The 19,393-nt window shown below is 44.3% G+C and overlaps 1 protein-coding gene across 1 annotated transcript; it reads left to right on the top strand.

The window, feature by feature from the left end:
• The first annotated feature begins 202 nt into the window (after positions 1 to 202).
• LOC145397176 (uncharacterized) lies at positions 203 to 18,949 on the top strand. Its single transcript, XM_080270374.1, has 6 exons — positions 203 to 284; positions 16,560 to 16,684; positions 16,997 to 17,113; positions 17,432 to 17,664; positions 18,315 to 18,421; positions 18,927 to 18,949. Exons 1-6 carry the CDS (start codon positions 203 to 205, stop codon positions 18,947 to 18,949), a joined length of 687 nt encoding a protein of 228 aa, XP_080126500.1.
• Positions 18,950 to 19,393: the final 444 nt, after the last annotated feature.

Here is a 19,393-nt window from a genome sequence, read left to right as displayed (position 1 = left end):
CTGATGGTTGTTCCGGGATCATTGCTAAATTGATGTCACTGGAGCCCATCGGGGCTTGTCACCCTTGACTTAACTGCCGGTACTTAGTAACCTGGCTCCAGAGCTTTATCTTACTGATAAGGAAAGGAGTACTGCATGATATATAGACGAACTTTAAACATTGCTAAACGGCATATTGTCCTCACAGATGTTAGCCGTAAGGATGATGAAGCATGGTCTCCTGCTGATGATCTTTTTTGCCGCTGTATGTGATGCAAGGAGCTCTCTGCCTACACCTTTTGCAGGTACAGTTGCTCAAAATACGCACACACATTCAGTGACCTTATTCGCCTACATGCATATACAGCCATTCTTTCATGCTTATCAAGTAATTTTCACTCACATACAAGCCTGTCTCATGCTATACCTTCTTGGGATCAACCAACACAAGCCTAATTTCCCTTGTGGACCTGTTTATTGGATCCTCTTCCTGCATGACCCTGTTTCACCAGGACCTATTTTCCCCCATAGGAGGGTTTCCTCAGAACCTATTATCCCTCATGGCTCAGTTATCTGCCACTAACCCACACCTATCATCTGCCATTAACCCATTTTCTACATAGTACTTACAGTACACTTCCTCCTGGACTCAGGCATCCCCTATTCCAATTTTCTCTCTGAACTAGTTTTTGTCATGGAATGATTTCACTTCATTACCTGTTTACTACATGGATCTATTTCTGATCTATGGAGACATTTTCTCTGCAAACATATTTTCCTGCATGAACTTTTCTTCCTTCATGGATGAAATTCTTCAAGTAACTAGGTTTCCAAAGGAGCCTTACCGGGTATATTCCCATAGATCTATTTCCTGCACAAGGAGTAATAATAATAATAATAATAAAAAAAATAATAATAATAATAATAATAATAATAATAATAATAATAGTAATAATAATAATAATAATAATAATAATAATAATAATAATAATTAATATCATAGCTCGGTAAAACTTTCGAAGGAGAATTTTGATAAAGAATAACTTCCCACAGCCATTGCCTTCTGAAGCCGAGCTATGAAGGGACTTTGAGGTCAAGGTAACTGATATTGCGCTTGCCACCTTATGTCATCACAGTCTATTAGTCCACCAAGTGTGGTGCCTATAGCTTTAATCCTTCATGGAAAATTAGGTGACATCCGGAATCTACGGAAATGTACCAGTTTTTTACCCCAGGCGATCTCAGAGAAAATCAACCGATTATAACCATACTCCATTCCACACTGCATCCGCCTGAAGGCTATATTGTAAAATTTAAGCTTTCTAGCTTAAGCAGTTATTGAGATAATGTGACTGACTCACTTTTTTCTTGATAATATCCGGAGATCCGGTTGACGGATTGCCACCATATTTGGCAAATGAAGCAAACAGTTGTCCATTTAAGTTGACCAAGTTTGAAGGCTCTAGGCCAAACAACCTTTGAAATATCTATCTATCTATCTATCTATTGCCAGACGCCTCAATCCCGTTTGGGGTGGCCACAAACAAATCGCCTCCAAGTCGCCCTGTCCCCCGCCATTTCACTGCCCTGCTCCCAATTCACACCCCCTCTCTCATATACCTCTCCACCCCATCCCTCCATCTCATCCTCGGCCTCCCCCTCCCTCTTCCCTCCTCCACCTCACTCACATACACTCTCTTCGTCAGTCTTTCACCCTCCATCCTCTCCACATGGCTAAACCACCTCAGTGTGTTCCTCATAACGCTTCCTATCACATCCACATCCACACCACAACGCTCCTTTATATCCTCATTCGTCAGCCTGTCTCTCCATGTGACTCCACAGGCTCCTCTTAAATAACTCATTTCCACTGATCTCACTCTTGACTTGTGTCCTTCCAACAACGTCCAAGCTTCACTTCCGTACGTTAGAGTTGGTATCACAATACTGTCATGTAGTAACTTTCTCACCTCCATGCTCACTTCCCTGTTTCTTATCACTGCTTTCAAAGAACCAGCAACCTTTCTTCCCTGCTGTACCTTTCACGCACTTCACCCTCCAAACCTCCATCCTTACTCATCACACTACCCAAGTACTTAAACGTACTCACATTTTCCAATTCCTCACCATCCAACCTCGCTGTACTGTACATTCACTGACTTCACCTCTCTCAAAGACCATCACTTTACTCTTCCCTACATTCACCTTTAGATTCCGTTTCTTACACACTCTCCCAAACTCATCCACCAAGCCTTGCAGCTCCCCTTCGTCTTCACTCAACAACACAGTATCATATGCAAACAACAGTACAGGGAGTTTCCAAACACTATCCTCTCTCACCAGGGCCACTCCAACATCCACTACCCTACCTTGTACCTATTTTATTACCCCATCCATGTAAAGATTGAACAACCATGGAGACATGACACATCCCTGTTTCTACCCAACTTTCAAAGAGAAAAATTCACGTAGTTCACCATCCACACGCACTGCAGCCTTCGCACCATCGTACATACTCTTCACAGCATTCAACAATTTCCCATCTACTCCATATATTCTTAACACTTTCCACAATCCTTGTCTATCCACCCTGTCATATGCTTTCTCCAAATCCATGAAATCCGCATACAACTTCTTTCCCTTCTCTAGAAACTTTTCCAATAAAGATCTAAGAATGAATATCTGATCTACACAACCTCTTCCCTTCCTAAAACCTCCCTGTTCTTCTCCAACTAATTTCTCTGTTCTTTCTCTAACTCTGTCAATAAGTATCCTACCATACACTTTTCCTATTTTACTAAGAAGACAAATGCCCCTATGATTACCACACACTTCTTTTTCCCCTTTTCCTTTGTACAAGGGAATAATTATACCTGACTTCCAATCCTCCGGGACTCTACCTTCCTCCCAGGCCAAGCTGCACATCTTCCACATCCATTCTACTACTATCTCTCCCCCATGCTTCAGCATATCACCACACACTCCATCAATTCCTGGGGCTTTCCCCGATTTAACTTTCTTCATTGCTTCCACAGCTTCTATCCTACTGATTTCTTCCTGTCTTCTCACCTCCCTCCTTCTCCAAGCCATTCCCCAGCCACTTATACTCGCATTACTTCCATTCTCTATGTTCAACAATTCCTTAAAGTGTTCTCTCCATCTGCTCACTTTTTCTCCCTTCTCCACTAGCAATCTACCATTTTTATCTTTCACTCCCCTGCTAACTTCACTTCCACCCTGTCTTACTCTTTTCACCTCTTTCCAGAACATTTTCTTACAGTCCCTCCACTTTACACTCAAATTCCTTCCAAATTCCTCATCCACTCTCTTGTTACTCTCTCTTACTAATCTTTTCACCTCTCTCTTTCTTTCTACATATCGCATTTTTAAAATAAATAAGACTAATAACAATATTGTGAAGAATAATAAAATTTCCCAAAAGGATGTGGAAATTTTAATAACAACTATTTCTCACGAGGATCTATGTTTCCCTATCATCTTTATTGTTTTATAGACTTGTTCCCATGTGAGTCTAATTACCCTGAGAACCTATTTCTTCATGGGCCTATTCCATCAGTGTATCATTTATCCAGGAAACTATTTCTGACTGGACCAATTTTAACCTATATATATATATATATATATATATATATATACATCATCATCATCATTAGGCGTTTGTGTCCACTGCAGGACCGGCCTATCCCGACCGAAGTGGGGACGATACAGCCAATGTATCTCTACCAAGTGGCATAGGCTGTCTGGTAAAGAGTGTATGTAGGGTGAGAAGTGCTTGTAAGTGTAGTGTTGGAGTGGCTTTGGATGTGTGTGTAGTCTGTGAACCAAGTGTAATCGGCCGCGCAAGCCAACTGGGTGCGAGCATACTTTATAGTATGCGATACTGGTTCAACCACATCACTCCTTGTGTCCGCCAACGCAGTACGTGGCCTGAAGAACACTCTCAAAGTTTATTACCCTGGCGGGGTGCGAACCCTCGTTCCTATATGGAAAGCTGATGACAGGGAAAGCTGGAGATCCCCTTTAATCAGCTCTCGGGACTAGTTACTGACCATTCCCCATTTGCTGAATTATTTTTAGTGTTTCAGAACACAGAGGGTAGATCAGCATGTTCTCCAATACAAGTTCCTCTAACTGTCAGCACCAGACTACATGCACATTACACACTACACTTCCTATTCAGCTTTTGTTTTAAATAACGTCTCAACACAAGGCCTCAGAGTCCCTAGTAGGGATGGGGGTGGGGACGGTCCATGAAAGCTCCCACCATCCGCCCGTCTCCCGTTGACGGCCAAACGAGATGCCTGGAACCACTGTCTGACTCACATCTTCCTTTCTTCAACATTTGCTCCTGTCCTCTAACAATCTCTCTGTTGAACACCATTACTCCTTGACTAAACCTCACTTTGTCTCCCTCAGAGAAACTCAACTGTCCGAAATGACTGATGGTAAACATTTCTCTCTATCCTTCTACTTTCTCAATACTCATTTCAGAGCCAAAGATGGATGCTGTGGCTCAATCGGTAGAGAGTTGGCCTGCAGTTCTAACGGACACTGGTTCATATCCCGGCTGGGGCAGGGAACAGTTTAAGGATTTGAATTTCATTAAATGAGGCTTTACTGATCTACCAGAAGACCCGCCAACATGTCGAAAAATATCCCCTCTAATACCAATACACCAGTCCTGTATGAGACAGCCCTAGCATGTATTCAATATGGACAGTGGGTGTTAGCGCCGAAGTGGTGACATGTAGAGGTGTATGGTATGTAGGACTGTTGGGCCTTGATAGCAGGCTGTGAAGCCTATGCCCAGAGTCGGACACATATAAAAAATATATATAAAACAACATATCTTTCTCTCGTGTTCCTGAACATGATTCTTCTGAGTTCTCTACACTCTGGCTTTGGCTATCCTATCATTCTCTGACTAAATATATCTGTACCATTTACTTGTCCTCTACCTCTACTGACTATGCAAAAGTATTCGGCTATCTTACTTCTAAGATGGAACACATTCTATAAATTTTTCCTTTCTATGAAATGTCCATCCTGGGTTATTTCAATGTTCACCACCACATTTTGGCTCTCCTTTCCTTTTTCTGATCCACTAGGTGAACAAACCTTAATGACCTAGAGCAGCTTGTACAGCACCCTACCAGTATCCCTGACCGTCAAATATACATGACCTCACTCATCCCCGAGTGGTATTACGTGAGCAATAAACCCCAACCACTCCTTGGATGTAAAACATCACCGGCTCAATCCGATTGGAGCGCCGTAATTACCCACTAAACCACCAGGCGCCAAGATTTGGTTATATGGTTACCTCCCAGTGTAGCAAATGGTATTTGGCTTATCACTCATTGTTGAGTCACCCACAGGCAGAAGGAAGAGGAAAGAATGAAGGAGAGAAAAAAGAGGGAGTGTAAAGTCATCCATAGGCAGAAGGACGAGGAAAGAATAAAGGAAAGAAAAACAGAAAAGGATGCAAGAAAAGAAGCATGGGGGAGAGGAAAGGGCAGACACCCGAGAGCAGCACTACATCGAGTGAGTGGATGGTAAGTGCCCCCACCTACCAATAGAAATATCTATCTATCTATCTATATTTATATATAAGTGGTAGGTGTGGGCGCTCACCATCCACTCACTCGACGTAGTGCTGCTCTCGGGTGTCTGCCCTTTCCTCATCTCCTTCCTTCTTTCCGGATTTCGCCACCAGAGGGCCGGATATAAACAAATCATTGCTGTGTGTGGCTCATATTCCTGGTTTTTCTGCCGGTCCTTGCCTTCCAACACCCTTCTGTAGTTGCAGGGAGCAACATAAAGGACTAGTGCTTACTTCACCGTTGGCTGTGTTTTTCTGGTGTTTGGAATTAGCCTGTAGTTTTGGGGGAAAATTCAGTATGGCAGATGGGGCCCCCCAGGTCGGGTTTTCTAATTTCTGTGCATGTGCCTCTCAGGTAGGTGTGACGTCATGGACGAGTCACTCCATTTCCCCTGCTACCACTGGTCTGTTCTGTTGTGCTGGTGAAGCTGATATCCTGCTCACCCTGCTACCTGCCTAGGTGTGCAGCATGGAGTACTTGGGCCCTGCCACCCTCAAGGACCTTGAAGCTGACCTGGCGCTGAGTGATGAGGATGAAATGATGCAGAGTGACTGGCCACAGCTACCACAAAGTAGTAGCAATGTCTTGCTAGCTGGTGAAGTAACTATGGAACCAGTACTATCTGTACCTGCCACACCTCACCTCGTCGGCCAGGCATCTTCCACTGCCAAGTGCCCCATGCATAACACCTCAGACAGCAACAGTGAGCCTTCATCCCCTGCTACCAAATCCTCCAAGCAGCAGGAGACTTCTGATCCTCTGCAGAGGGCAACTGCCCTTAGAGCCAACACTCCTCGCCTCCCGCAGCTTGTTCAATCCCCCCAAGTTCGCCATTGCTTCCTGCCTGTATGCCTCCGGCGTTTGTGCCCAGAGCTGACATCAAACTTTCATTCAAAGACAACCTGATTGTGGACATCAACCTTCGATAGTTGTCTGAGGTCAACCGTGCTTTTCAAATTGACTGCACCCAGGCAGAGGTCAAGATGTCTGCAATCACTTCCCATTTGTCTGCATCTCCAGACGTCACTGGGACATTGTAGATAGCATAGCTAAAGGAGAATTCCTATCACTTTCTTTGGAAATTCAGGACTCACCGGAGAGGCCCCACAAGTTTCCTACTTACCTCCTTACACGTTATCCTGTCTGCATTGATCCCAACTGGCCAAGAAGCTGCCAGGTATCTACTCAGCCCGACGTTTCCATCAGAATGGCACTCCTGTCAACCGGCTGGTAGTCACCTGGAGCCTTCCTCATCTGCCACAATTGTCACCTTCAGCTTCCTTCCCTGCCTCCCATCTTGTGAGATTTGCAAGATGAAGGACGAGCAACCATGATGCTTTCCATGCTGGGGCATTGGTCACATCTCCCGGTACTGCTCTGTGCCAGAATGGCGTGCATTATGCTCTGGCCAACATGGCTCTCTGACGTGTCCTCACCGACCCCCTCCACCTGCTTCTGATACAGCCTTGATGCAACCCAACCCGCCACCTCCAGATACCTTGCATTGGAAATGTCCCTGAGGTCAACAAGAAGGGGTTAATGTTTGGCATGGCTGCACCAGACACCGGGCTAACCCTGCCCCCATTGCTAAAGGTAGGGCTCCACTAGCATCACCACCACCACCACTCCGTGCTGCCGCTCCCCCTGTCTCCACTGTCAGTTTGGACTCAGTTGTAGTCACTGAACTTCACGATGCTGTTGCCACTATCAAGACTTGGATTAGCTCACTTACGGCACGTTTTGATGCAACTGAAGCCCGCAATGATGGCTTGGTTAGCAAGCAAGCCACAGTTGAGACAACATTAAATTCACTAGTTGAATCACAACAAGTCATCATTATGACTGTCACCACCCTGATGGAGAAGCTGGTCCATTGTCAGTCCCATTGGACGACTGAATGCCCCCCCTAGGATGTCTTCCCCTCGTGGCACGCCACATAGCACTTCTCATGCCACCACCACTTCCTCATCTGGCCATCGCAAACATCATGGCAAAGTTCGATAACATGGCACAACTGCATGTCATCTCTTGGAATGCCTGTGGTGTTACTAACCAGTCTAAACTTACTGCACTCAAAGGATATGTTTACAGTTGCCAGCCGGATATCATTTTCATTCAGGAATCCTTTGTTGGTTGTGCGCTACTCGGGGTGGAGGCACCCACTCCCAGTGGTTATGTTTCTTACGTCCATCGAGTTAGGAATGGACTTGTCGCGTATGTCCACTCCTCCATCCAGCACTGTTTTCTCCAAAGCTCTGTAGATGACGAGACAACCTTCCAGCTTTTTGAGGTCACCATTGAAAGCAGCACAATTTGGTTGTGCAATATGTACTCTGCGCCAGGCAGGTTGAATACAACTGCTCTCCCAGCTCCCACCATCCATGGCATGGTATACATGGGGGATTATAATGCCCAACACCCTGCTTTGGGGGACCTTTCTGCCACCATTAACCGTAACAGGACTAAACTTCTTGTTTATATTCATCATACTCAGCTCACCCGCTGGGAAACCGGTGGGGCCAAACACTCTAGGGGGACACTAGATCACGTCCTTACATCTGACCGCATGGTGTTCCGGGTCAGGTGTTAATCTATCCCTGTGCTCTTCTCTGATCACATTGCTCTCAGCCTTCATTATTCCCTCCCTGCTACACCTACTCCTGTACACAGACGCACTCGCATTGCAATCCCACCCAAGTACTGCCCTACATACATCTCCTATATGACCAACCTTCTTGCCATGTTCGACCTTCCTTGTCCCAAAAAGTTGTATTCATCACTTGTCAGCTCCACGCATGACTACTACACCCACTATGTAAGCAGGCCACACATTATGTGCCATCATAATGCCCATACCTGGACACTGGATAATCGCATTGCTCAGGCAGAGGAAGGCAGTGGAAGACGGTTTTGCCTTTCAAAGACGACCTTCCCCCGAGAGTCTCCATCAGTATCGATTATCGAGGGATGTCTAGTTGCTCTCCAGCACTCCATTTATATCGATTCGTGGCTTAAATTTACTGATAGCATCAACCATCAAAAGACTGTTGGTTCCATGTGGCGCCTTATCAACAAGTTTGTCAAGAAGCACCCTAGTGTCCTTCACCACAGTCCAGCACAGTATGCACAGGATCTTGTAGATATCTGGTCTGCACAGTCACGGGCCTGCGCCCTTCCTGCACACATACAGGACATGCTCTCCACCCAGAAAAACTTTTGTGCACTCTGTCTCACCGCCACTTTACTGAGGACAAACGATGAGTATGGTGTGGCTATAACTGACGATGAATTGCAACGGGCCCTTGCCAGGGGTAGGGTAATGGCTCCAGGTGATGATGGCATTACTTTTTCTGTCCTCTGTGTCCTCCTGAAAGTTCCTGGTAATCCCCTTCTCCAGCTGTTCAACCTTTGCATCCATGTGGGATACTTGCCACAAGCATGGACCCACAGTACAATCATGCCTATTCCTAAACCTGGCACGGATAAATTCCGACCTGTTTCCCTCACCTCCTGCTTCAGTAAAGTACTGGAATGCATCCTCCTTACAAGACTCTTGTTTAGGCTGCAGGACAAGCTCTCGCCCCGACTGTGTGGCTTTTTACCACAGCGAGGGACACATCACTGCCTCATGGAGCTATACACCCTCCTATCCCCCACCAGTGTAGTGGCCTTCATTGATTTAAAGAGTGCATTTGATGTCGCCAACAGAGACATCATCCTCGACCAGCTAGTGGATTTTGGAGTTAAGGGAAACCTGCTGCAATGGATACGTGGTTACCTGTCTAATAGGTCCTCTCATGTTCTTTTTAAGGGCGCATACAACACTGCTAAGGATTTCGAGCTTGGTACTCCAAAAGGTGGTATCCTTAGTCCTTTTTTGTTTAATATCCTCATACATCATCTACCGGTACTCACCCTCCTTCCTGACATCCCTGGAACCATGATTACTTGCTTCGCTGGTGACACCTGCATTCATTCAAATTCCCCTGCAGATCTGTAACGTTTCCTTCACTTGTTTCACAAGTCGGCTTCCAAATGAAGACTCATTATCTCTCCAGAAACAAGCAGAATGTTCAGTTCCCATCCAGCAAGAACACTGCCTGTATTCTCTGTCGGGGTTTGTGTTATCCTTCTATGCAAACAGTACCTTTATCTGGGGGCACCTGTACGGATTTCTCCCTCTATTCCTGCAAGACAATGTGTGCATCCGATTGTTCAGGATTTGCTGACCCAGCTACAGCAGCACCTAAAACCTCTCAAGTGGCTCACTAATTATGCTGCCGGGGTGTCTATTCCTGCAGCATGAACCATATCCATAGCGTTCATTCGATCAGTTCTTGATTATCTCTCCCCTGTTCTTTGTCAACTTTCCAGAACAGCCTTACAACCTCATGAGAGTTCCAAAATGCAGTAATGAGACCATCCTGGGCTGCCCTGGCTCAGCCAGAATTGTCAACATGCAACTTAAACTCAACCTTCCACCACTTGTTGAGAGAATATACTCCATGGTTGCATACTTCAACATTAAGTGCCTGCATTATCCTCACCTTTCTTCCCACTAGTCTCACATCATTTGGACTTCCCTTGATCCCACTGCACCAAGGCCTCTGCTTTGCAGTGGTGGCCTCACACTAGTTAATACTGTTTGTTCAAATATCCGACGGCAAAACATCAATGTACCGGTGCTTGCTGAGGAGGTGGACTATGGCGTTCCACCTTGGCAGACCCCTGTGCCTGCTATCTCATACACTCTGGCCTCCAAGACTGACCTGCCTCAGCTTCAGAAACGGCTAGCTTGGGAGACCATCGCCAGGCTGTCATATTCCCTCCCTTCGGCCCACCATATCTACACTGATGGCTCCCAGAAGGAATATGGCAGTGCTGGCTGTGCTGTATTTTCCCCAAGTCTGGACCCACTTCAAGGGGGTTGGATGGGCAGCCCCGCCCAGGGAAGCACTACTGCCAAGGTAACGGGAGACTGACAGAATAGCCTGGATTCCATTTTCTCTCCTATGCCTTGGTAGCTGGTTACACATCTTTCTGCGTCAAACATCAGGGGGCATCTGGCTGCCCTCTTTACACAACACACACATCCACATTATATCAAATTGCCTTTTTTTTTATGTGAAGAAAAAGGAACCAAAGGCCACGAGCCCGCAAAACTGCTCCCTCCAAGAGAAAAACAAAACACAAGAGAGAGCCAAATTCAAGATCCATTTATTTCGAGATGCCTGGACACAGTGCGTTTGAAAGACTGGAGATCATAGGAAGCAGGAAATACATACAGAGGGAGACAGTTCCAGAGCTGACCTGTTGCATAAATGAAGGACTGGGAGTAACGGTTAACTCTTGCATTAAAGAGTTGGACAGAAAAGGGGTGAGAGTTTACTGCTAGACAGGTGCTATGCGCCCGTTGTAGAAGTGGAGGAATGCATGCAGACAGTTCAGAGGAGCAGTGACCATTGAAGTAGTGACAGAAAAGAGATAAACATGCAACACTGCGGTGAAGAGACAGAAGTTGAAGGGAGTCAGTAAGAGGGGGAGAGTTAATGAGACGAAAAGCCTTTGACTCCACTTTATTTAAAAGAGCTGTATGTGGGGAGCCTTCCCACACATGAGAGTTGTACTCCACACAGGGGCGGATAAAACCCCTGTATAGAGTCAAGAGTTGTGCAGAGGCAAAGAAGGAAAGGAGTCGGCTTAGCACACCCAATCGCTTGGAAGCAGATTATACAAGAGATGTAATATGATCTTTCCAAGACAAGTCCCGAGCAAATGAAACCCCAAGCATGTTCAAGGATGATGCAGGATTAAGTTGTGTATTATTAAACATAAGTGGGTATACATGTGGAAGATTTTGTCGGGTTGATAGGTGCAAAAACTGAGTCTTTGATGTATTACAAACAACCAGATTATTTTTACCCCAGTCAGAGATACGAGCCAAGTTAGACATTTGGTGCGCCATAGCCTCATCCCTTGCCTGTTGAAGTAACTGCTGAGATGGACGTTGTGGGAATCGAATGGAAAGGTGAAGGGTGGAGTCATCAGCGTATGAGTGGATAGGGTTAGATGTACAGCTTAGAAGGTCATTGATGAATAAAAGGAAGAGAGTTGGTGATAGGACAGAGCCCTGAGGAACACCACTGTTAATAGATCTAGGAGAAGAACGATAACCTTCTACAACAGAGACTATAGAACGACCAGAAAGGAAGCTAGAGATGAAGGCACAGAAAGGATAGAAACCGTAGGAGGGCAGTTTGGAAATTAAAGATTTATGCCAGACTCGATCGAAAGCCTTTGAGATGTCAAGTGCAATGGCAAAGTTTTCGCCAAAGTCCCGAAAGGAGGATGACCAGGAGTCTGAAAGGTAGGTGAGAAGGTCGCCTGTGGAGCGTCCCTTACGGAACCCATACTGACGATCAGAAAGAAGGTTGTGATAGGAAGGATGCTTTAAAATTTTTCTATTAAGAATTGACTCAAAAACTTTTGAAATACAGGATGTTAAAGCAATTGGACGATAGTTGGAGGGTTGGGAATGGTCACCCTTCTTTGGGACTGGCTGAATGAGAGCAAACTTCCAGCAAGAAGGAAAGTTACAAGTTGACAGACAAAGGTGAAAGAGTTTGCCTAGGCAGGGTGTAAGCACTGAAGCACAGTTCTTGAGAACAACAGGAGGGACTTCATCAGGTCCATATGCCTTATTAGTACTGAGGCCAGCAATGGCATAAAATACATCAGCTGAAGAAATTTTAATGTTAGCCATGAGGAAGTCTGAGGGGGGAAGCAATGGAGGAACAGCACCGGAATAGTCTAAGGTGGAATTGGAGGAGAAAGTCCGAGCGAAGAGATCTGCTTTATCAGTAGAAGAAATAGCTACAGAGCCATCAGAGTAGAAAAGAGGAGGGAAGGATGATGAGGTAAGGTTGTTAGAAAGGTTTTTGGCAAGGTGCCAGAAGGAGCAGGAAGAGTTCGAGTTGGAGAGTTGAGAGCATTTTGTATGGATGAAATTATTTTTTGCAGAGCAAAGAACAGACTTAGCACGATTCCGGGCAGAAATGTATAAAAGATGTCTTCACAACTAAGTGTACTCAACATTAATACTGCATCAGAAATTACTATTCTGGGTGATTTTAATGTCCATAATGTTGAGTGGCTCACTTATTCAGCTAGAACTGACGACTATGGTCTTGAATGTGAGCTATTTGCAGACTCATTTAATCTTACCCAGTTAGTCAGTCAACCCACCTGTGTACCAGACAACCCCGATCAAAATCCCCACCTATTGGACTTGTTTCTAACAATCAATTCAGATAATTACAATGTCGAAGTGAAGTCCCCCCTCGGATCCTCTGGCCATTGTTTGATTCAAGCCATCAGTTTAACACCTACCACACCCTCCTGCTCTGAACCTGTTGTGGTGATTAAATGGCACTACGACAAGGCAGAGTGGGAGGGACTCCAAAATTTTTTGTTAATGTTCCTTGGACCTCCTTTTTCTCTCAAGATGAAAATACCACATTGGGCCACATACAGGATTTCATTAAAGTCGGCATGGAAACATTCATTCCCCATCATAGTTACAGAAAAAGATGTAATTCTCCTAAATGTTTTGACCACAATTGTGCTAGAGTAACAGAACATAAAACAATAGCCTATAGCACTGATACAAGGACCAAAACCAAAGAAGCCTTTAACTATTATAGAAATATCAGAAACCATGCCAAAACTATCATCAATCTTTCTAAATCAAACTTTCTACATAGACAGGCTAACAAACTACTAAACAACCCAAATGATAACAAAATATTCTGGTCAACCCTTAATTCATCAAAACTAACTTCACTACCACCTCTTCCATTCCACCGTTACAGTCCCTTAATGGAAATTTAGTGAATGACCCACGTGGAAAAGCCACCCTTCTTGTTGACATTTTCTCAATAAACTCAACTCTAAATACAGAAAATCACAATATTCCTGTGCTTGATTTTGATTTCCCTCAAATACTTCCTTTCATGATTCACACAAGATACGTACAAGCTGTATCACAGAATCTCTCAGCAGACAAAGCTACTGGTCCAGATGAAATTCTTTCAATAGTACTTAAAAATTGCTCCTTAGTGTTGGCTGTTGTATTGGCAAAATTTTTCTGCTTATGCATCCGTACCTCGAATTTGCAGCCTCTTGGAAAGAAGCAAATATCCATCCTGTTCCTAAAAATGGGGCAGCTTGTGATCCATCAAACTATAGACCAATTGCAATAACTAACGTTCTCGGTAAAATTTTTGAGACACTAATTAACAAACATATAGTCAAGCATCTAGAAATCCATAAATTAATCAATGATCGGCAGTATGGATTTAGACAAGAACGTTCAACTGTAGACATTCTTTGCCTTCTTACCCATCAGATTAACGAAACAGTAGACCAAAACGGTGAAACACATCAATAGCACTAGATATTTTAAGAGCATTTGACAGAGTATGGCACCGGGCCTTATTGTTTAAGATGTCACACTATGGCCTTGCATCACTGGTTCCTCTAATTTCTTCTTACCTTCTTAATAGAGAAATACGGGTCATGGTTGATGGAATTTATTCTCACTTTCGCTCCATAAACGCTGGCGTACCTTAGGGATCAGTTTTGGTGCCAACCCTCATTCTCATTCATATAAATGACTTCCTATCTGTCACTCACAACCCAATACACTCTTATGTTGATAACTCGACCCTTCATAGTTCTTTCATATTTAGTACCTCCTTTACACAGTTTGATATTATAAATTCCGATATAAACACAGTAATTTCAATGAACCAGGACCTTTCTAAAATCAATCAATGGGGATAAACAAATCTGGTCTCATTTAATGCTCAGAAAACTAAATACATTAATGTCTCCAACAGAAAGAATCCCTCAGACTCCCACATAATTTTAAATGATGTCAGTTTTCCCATATCCACTACAATTGATATCCTAGGTGTTACTCAAAACCTCAACCTAAGCTGGACAGCTTATGTTAAATCCCTTGCTAACATTGCTTCCAAAATATTGGGACTTATGTACAGAGTTCGTGAGTTCTTCACTGACGAGCAGATGGCCACAATATATAAAAGTCATGTGCGTTCTCAGACTGAATACTGTTCACCACTGTGGAGTGGATGTGGAGCGGTTGCATTGAGGCAGTTGGACAAAATTCCATTACCGGTACGTAAAGATGTTGCTTCTTTAGCATTATTTTATCAGTGTTTTTACCGTAAGTGCTCTGACGAACTGGCTTCAATTGTGCCTCCCCTTCATATTTTCTCCCGAAATACTCAGGCAGCTGGGAGCGCCCATGAACTCACACTCTCTCCCCCGCAATGCAGAACCTCTGCTTATCAAAATTCATTTATCCCCAGAACTACTACTCTTCTGGAATTCACTTCCTGGGAGTTGTTTCTCACAAACATTGAATCCACCTTTAAATCCAGTTATTATAAATACTTTATGAATGAAGTATGCCTTTAGGCATATGGACTTATTTTTTATTAATTTCTTTTGTTTTTCCTTCTTCCATTCATTATATACAAAAAAAAAAAAACTCGTTGAGCTCTATGTATTGTGAACTAAATGAACTCCTGGATGCAGTTACTTTATTAATACGGGCGAACAACAGCGGCTTGATCATCTGTGACTCGCAGCCGGCCCTCCATGCCCTCTCCTCTCCCAGGCCTGCATATCAACACCTTGTTACGCAGATACTCCGTCAATTGGCCACTGCCCGTGATCGTTCGATGGTGGTGCACTTTCTGTAGATTCCCTCTCATGTTGGTCTCACAGCCAACAACACTGCTGACCTCCTTGCAAGGACTGCCTGTGGACTGGATCCGCCTGCTGTGGATGCTACTAATGGCTCCCCCATTTGCTACAAGCAGATATTACGCAGAGCAGCCCGCTCTCCTATTCTTCACTGTAGAAGTGCTGAGAGGGCTCACATGCATCCATCCAACATTATGACCACTTTCTATCTCGTCCCCATAGATATCGTCGCAGTGGTCTTGTGGTTCGTCGATATAACGTGGTGTGTGCCCGCCTCAGACTGGGCTACCAACCAGGGTGGCAGGTGGCTGGGGCGGGCAACGCACCTCATTTCTCCTCCTGTAAGTTGTGTGACACACCCAATGCCAACACCCTTGACCATTATTGCCTGCAATGTCCACTTGTCTCTGATTTAATACCACACAGACTCACATTAGTGGACACTTGTAAACATTTGTTGGAAGATGATAACCTACATGTTATTCTCATGCGTCATCCACACTTTGGTGGGTCTAACTTTGTTATACAGTGTGTCCTGCGTGGCACGAGTTCCCCTGTACTCGCCTCACATATGGCTGCATGGCACTGTACTAGGTTTGTCGCCTTCGGGCGTAATAAATTAATCAAATCAATCAATTCCTTCCTCTTCTTTCTTTACTTCATTCTTTCCTCGTCCTTCTGCCTAGGGTGACTTTCCACTCTCTCTTCTTTATTTCCTTCATTCTTCCCTCTTCCTTCTTTCTATGGGTGACTCTACACTGAGTGACTAGCCAAATGGTTTCCTATACACCAGGAAACCATTTACCAAGCTGGGTGGTAACCATATAACCAAATTATGGTGCCTGGTGGTTTAATGGGTAATTACGGCTCTCCAGTCGGCTTGAGCTGGTGAAGGTTTATATCCAAGGGATGGTTGGGGTTTATTGCTCATGTAATGCCACTCAGGGATAAGTGAGGCTGGTTGCTTTCATCTTAAATGTTAGGACCAACTTGCCTAGCCCCGGGCTCCTACGCTCCTCATGGGGCAACGTAGGATTGGATGATGAATGGCTGTATATATATATATATATATATATATATATATATATATAGAGAGAGAGAGAGAGAGAGAGAGAGAGAGAGAGAGATAGATAGACAGATATAGTCATTATTTCATTGCAGATTCCAGAGATCGTCTGTGGGAATTGGTACAGATGGTTGATTCAGTGTTCAAAACTTGGCTACAAGGCAGCTGTTTTCCAATGCTGCTCTCGGACAACTTAATAGAAGACAGCACCATAATAAAGGTAATAGCAAAGAGAACGTTAATCGACGCTAAATACGGGACCATAACTGAATGAAATCGTTACTTTGAAAGCCGAGTTCATTACCGCAGCGATGGTTTCAGAGCTAGAATTAAGTTTCAGCACTGAAAGTTTTTTTTATTACTCAGTAATACTCAGATAATAATTTACTCTTTTATCAAAGGCATTACTGTACTGTAATAAATATCTTGATAACTGGGATGAAAATTTAAAGTAATATCACACTTTCTCGGTGGCATCTTAACCCAATGGAAACTAATTTACCCTACATAATTATACCCTGGTTCCCATTAGAGTATTGGTGATGTTGGAGCGGCATGGGGTGTGGGTGTGTTCGAGGTGGGTGTGGAGGGCAAGGACGCTAACGTGACGCAGGCACAGCTCTCTTGGGTGGTCGGCCAGGCTCGTCGGGTAGGTCACTCTCACATTACTACTGAGGCAGGTAGGTCACTTTAACATTACTGTTGCAACAGGTAGGTCACTCTCATACTACTGCTGAGGTGGGGACATCACTCTCACATTATTGTTGAGGTGGGTAGGTCACTTTCGCATTACTGCTGAGGCAAGTAGGTCACTCTTACATCAGTGCTGAAGTGGGTAGGTCACTCTCACGTTGTTGCAAAGGTTGGTAGGTCATTCTGATGCCACTGCTGGGATGGGTAGGTCACTCACATTACTGTTCAGGCAGGTAGATCCCAAAGCTAACTTGTATCGTGGTGACGTCAGCAGCTGCGGCAGGTGTCGTGGTGTGTGATGGTGGTGGTGGTGAGTGACGACCCAGTCTTCCTCACTACCTTCGCCGAGTGGTCCCTCAAGGGCCGCCTCCTGGTGTGGTCGACAAGGCTGCTGGTGGTCACTCGCCTGCCCAGGGTAGACCTCAGGGCTTTATTCGCTTCCCACTGGACATTTTCCATGATGAACACCATGGCGATCAGTGCTGAAACCTCAGCATCTAACAAACGGCAAGTTATTCAGCAACCAAGAACATTTCTTTAATACCAAAAATTTCATTTGTATTAGTTTTGTAGGATGCCAGGTATTTGAAAGTGGCATGTGCTTCCTTTTTATGATTTGTCTGAAAAATAAAATTGCTTAAATCCTTTGCCAAGCCTATAATAATCTTGACCTGGTGCACTACACCCACCCTTCCCCAACACTTACTCATTCTAGTCTTTTTTAACTCAGTTGTCTCTACTTACACAATACATTTTAGCTTCTTGTGCCTTACAGAGAATTTCAATCTTATTTCCATTGCCGGCGCTACCTGTCCTATATACCACTCTACAAACATGGGCAATGCTATGCTGTTGCAACACTCCATCTGACCAACCACATATCCTCCACCTTACCTAACCAAAGGCATAATGGCTCTTATCCCTCCTAATCTTTTCTTTTAAAGTTGGGCATAAGGAAAACCCTTTGAGGACACATAATTTGGGCCCTTCAGATTCCTTGTGCAGGTTGCATTGAAATCTCTGGATTTTTTTATTAAAAAAAAAAAAAAACTAATTAAGACACAGCACTCTACCTTTCAAAAGGCATCAGTTCACCATGAGACACATAACTGTGAAATTTTATTACTTCAGTAAATACTTTTTATGTTCTGGCCCAGAAATGAGTTCTCCACACCTGGCCAGCCACCCCTACCACCCAACTGTATGGATGGACACCTATTGATCCCAGTGATAACAACATCCTCCTCTGACTGTCAGGTGCAGGGTAAAGAGTGTAGATCTACTCTTGCCACTCCTGTTCATTATCCTATTTCCAACCAATCCACATTTTGCACTCCCAATGAATATTTAATATTTCATTGACCAGTACACCCGGTGGCATACTGTTTTGCACAACAACTTCAGAATGTAATTACTCAAGCATTGCACACACCTCAGTCTTAACCCCTAAAGCCTGGGGGTCTTACATTATTTTTTTTTTATGTAGGCTGTTTTTAACCAGGTATCACTGCATAACTACAGCACATTGAAGCTTCCATTAAAGGCAAGTTTATTCATTTATCCTTCCTCCCTCCATTGTAAGTGTCCCCAGGTCTGTGGGTGGGTGCGTTGTGGAACCAGGAGGTGATGAATGAAGGATATTTGGGGAGTCACGTAAAGTTCTATTTCTACGTGGGCGAGTCTGTGAATTGGCAGTGACAGCCCACAGCTCTCACTCACCTACACTCACGTCCACCCTTTCCCCATTTGACCTTGAGTTTTCTCTCCAGTGCCCCTGGCCACTGCCGCATGAATCATCACCCCTTACATGTGTGGCTAACTCAGTTTATTGGCCAAATTTTTCCAGCCATTCCAGAGTGACACTGCATTACAGTGTGCTGGATGGGTTGATTGATTTAAAATAATTAAAGTCTGGCAGTGCAACTGCCAGGGTCATATGCCTCCGGACAACAAGGTAAAAGATGCAGCAAAATAAAAAGTGCATATTCAAAATAAAGTTCATATATGTTAGTAGCAATAAAACACAAAAAATAATAAAATAATAGTTTATAAAATATTAATTGCTTATAAAAGTGGAAGGAGGCCCTCCTCAAGAAGAAAATTAAAAACATCAGCAAAATAGAGGCTTCACTGAGCATCGAGGACAAACAGTAGGCACCATCTGCCCCCTTAAGCCTATGGAGGAATCTCTGACTTAGGTCCCCCAGACTCGGACACTCGACCAACAAGTGACGGA

The sequence above is a fragment of the Coenobita brevimanus genome, chromosome 40 (assembly GCF_032717465.1).
Source record: "Coenobita brevimanus isolate Jiangsu-jjx chromosome 40, ASM3271746v2, whole genome shotgun sequence".
Classification (NCBI taxonomy): domain Eukaryota; kingdom Metazoa; phylum Arthropoda; class Malacostraca; order Decapoda; family Coenobitidae; genus Coenobita; species Coenobita brevimanus.
This window is presented reverse-complemented; position numbering and strand designations above follow the sequence as displayed.

Coding starts and splice junctions, on each gene's coding strand:
- LOC145397176 (XM_080270374.1), top strand. CDS start 203: ATGATGAAGCATGGTCTCCTGCTGATGATCTTTTTTGCCGCTGTATGT. Junction 16,685..16,996: donor AAGACAGCACCATAATAAAG/GTAATAGCAAAG, acceptor GGTTCCCATTAG/AGTATTGGTGATGTTGGAGC. Junction 17,665..18,314: donor ACCTCAGCATCTAACAAACG/GCAAGTTATTCA, acceptor GTTCTGGCCCAG/AAATGAGTTCTCCACACCTG.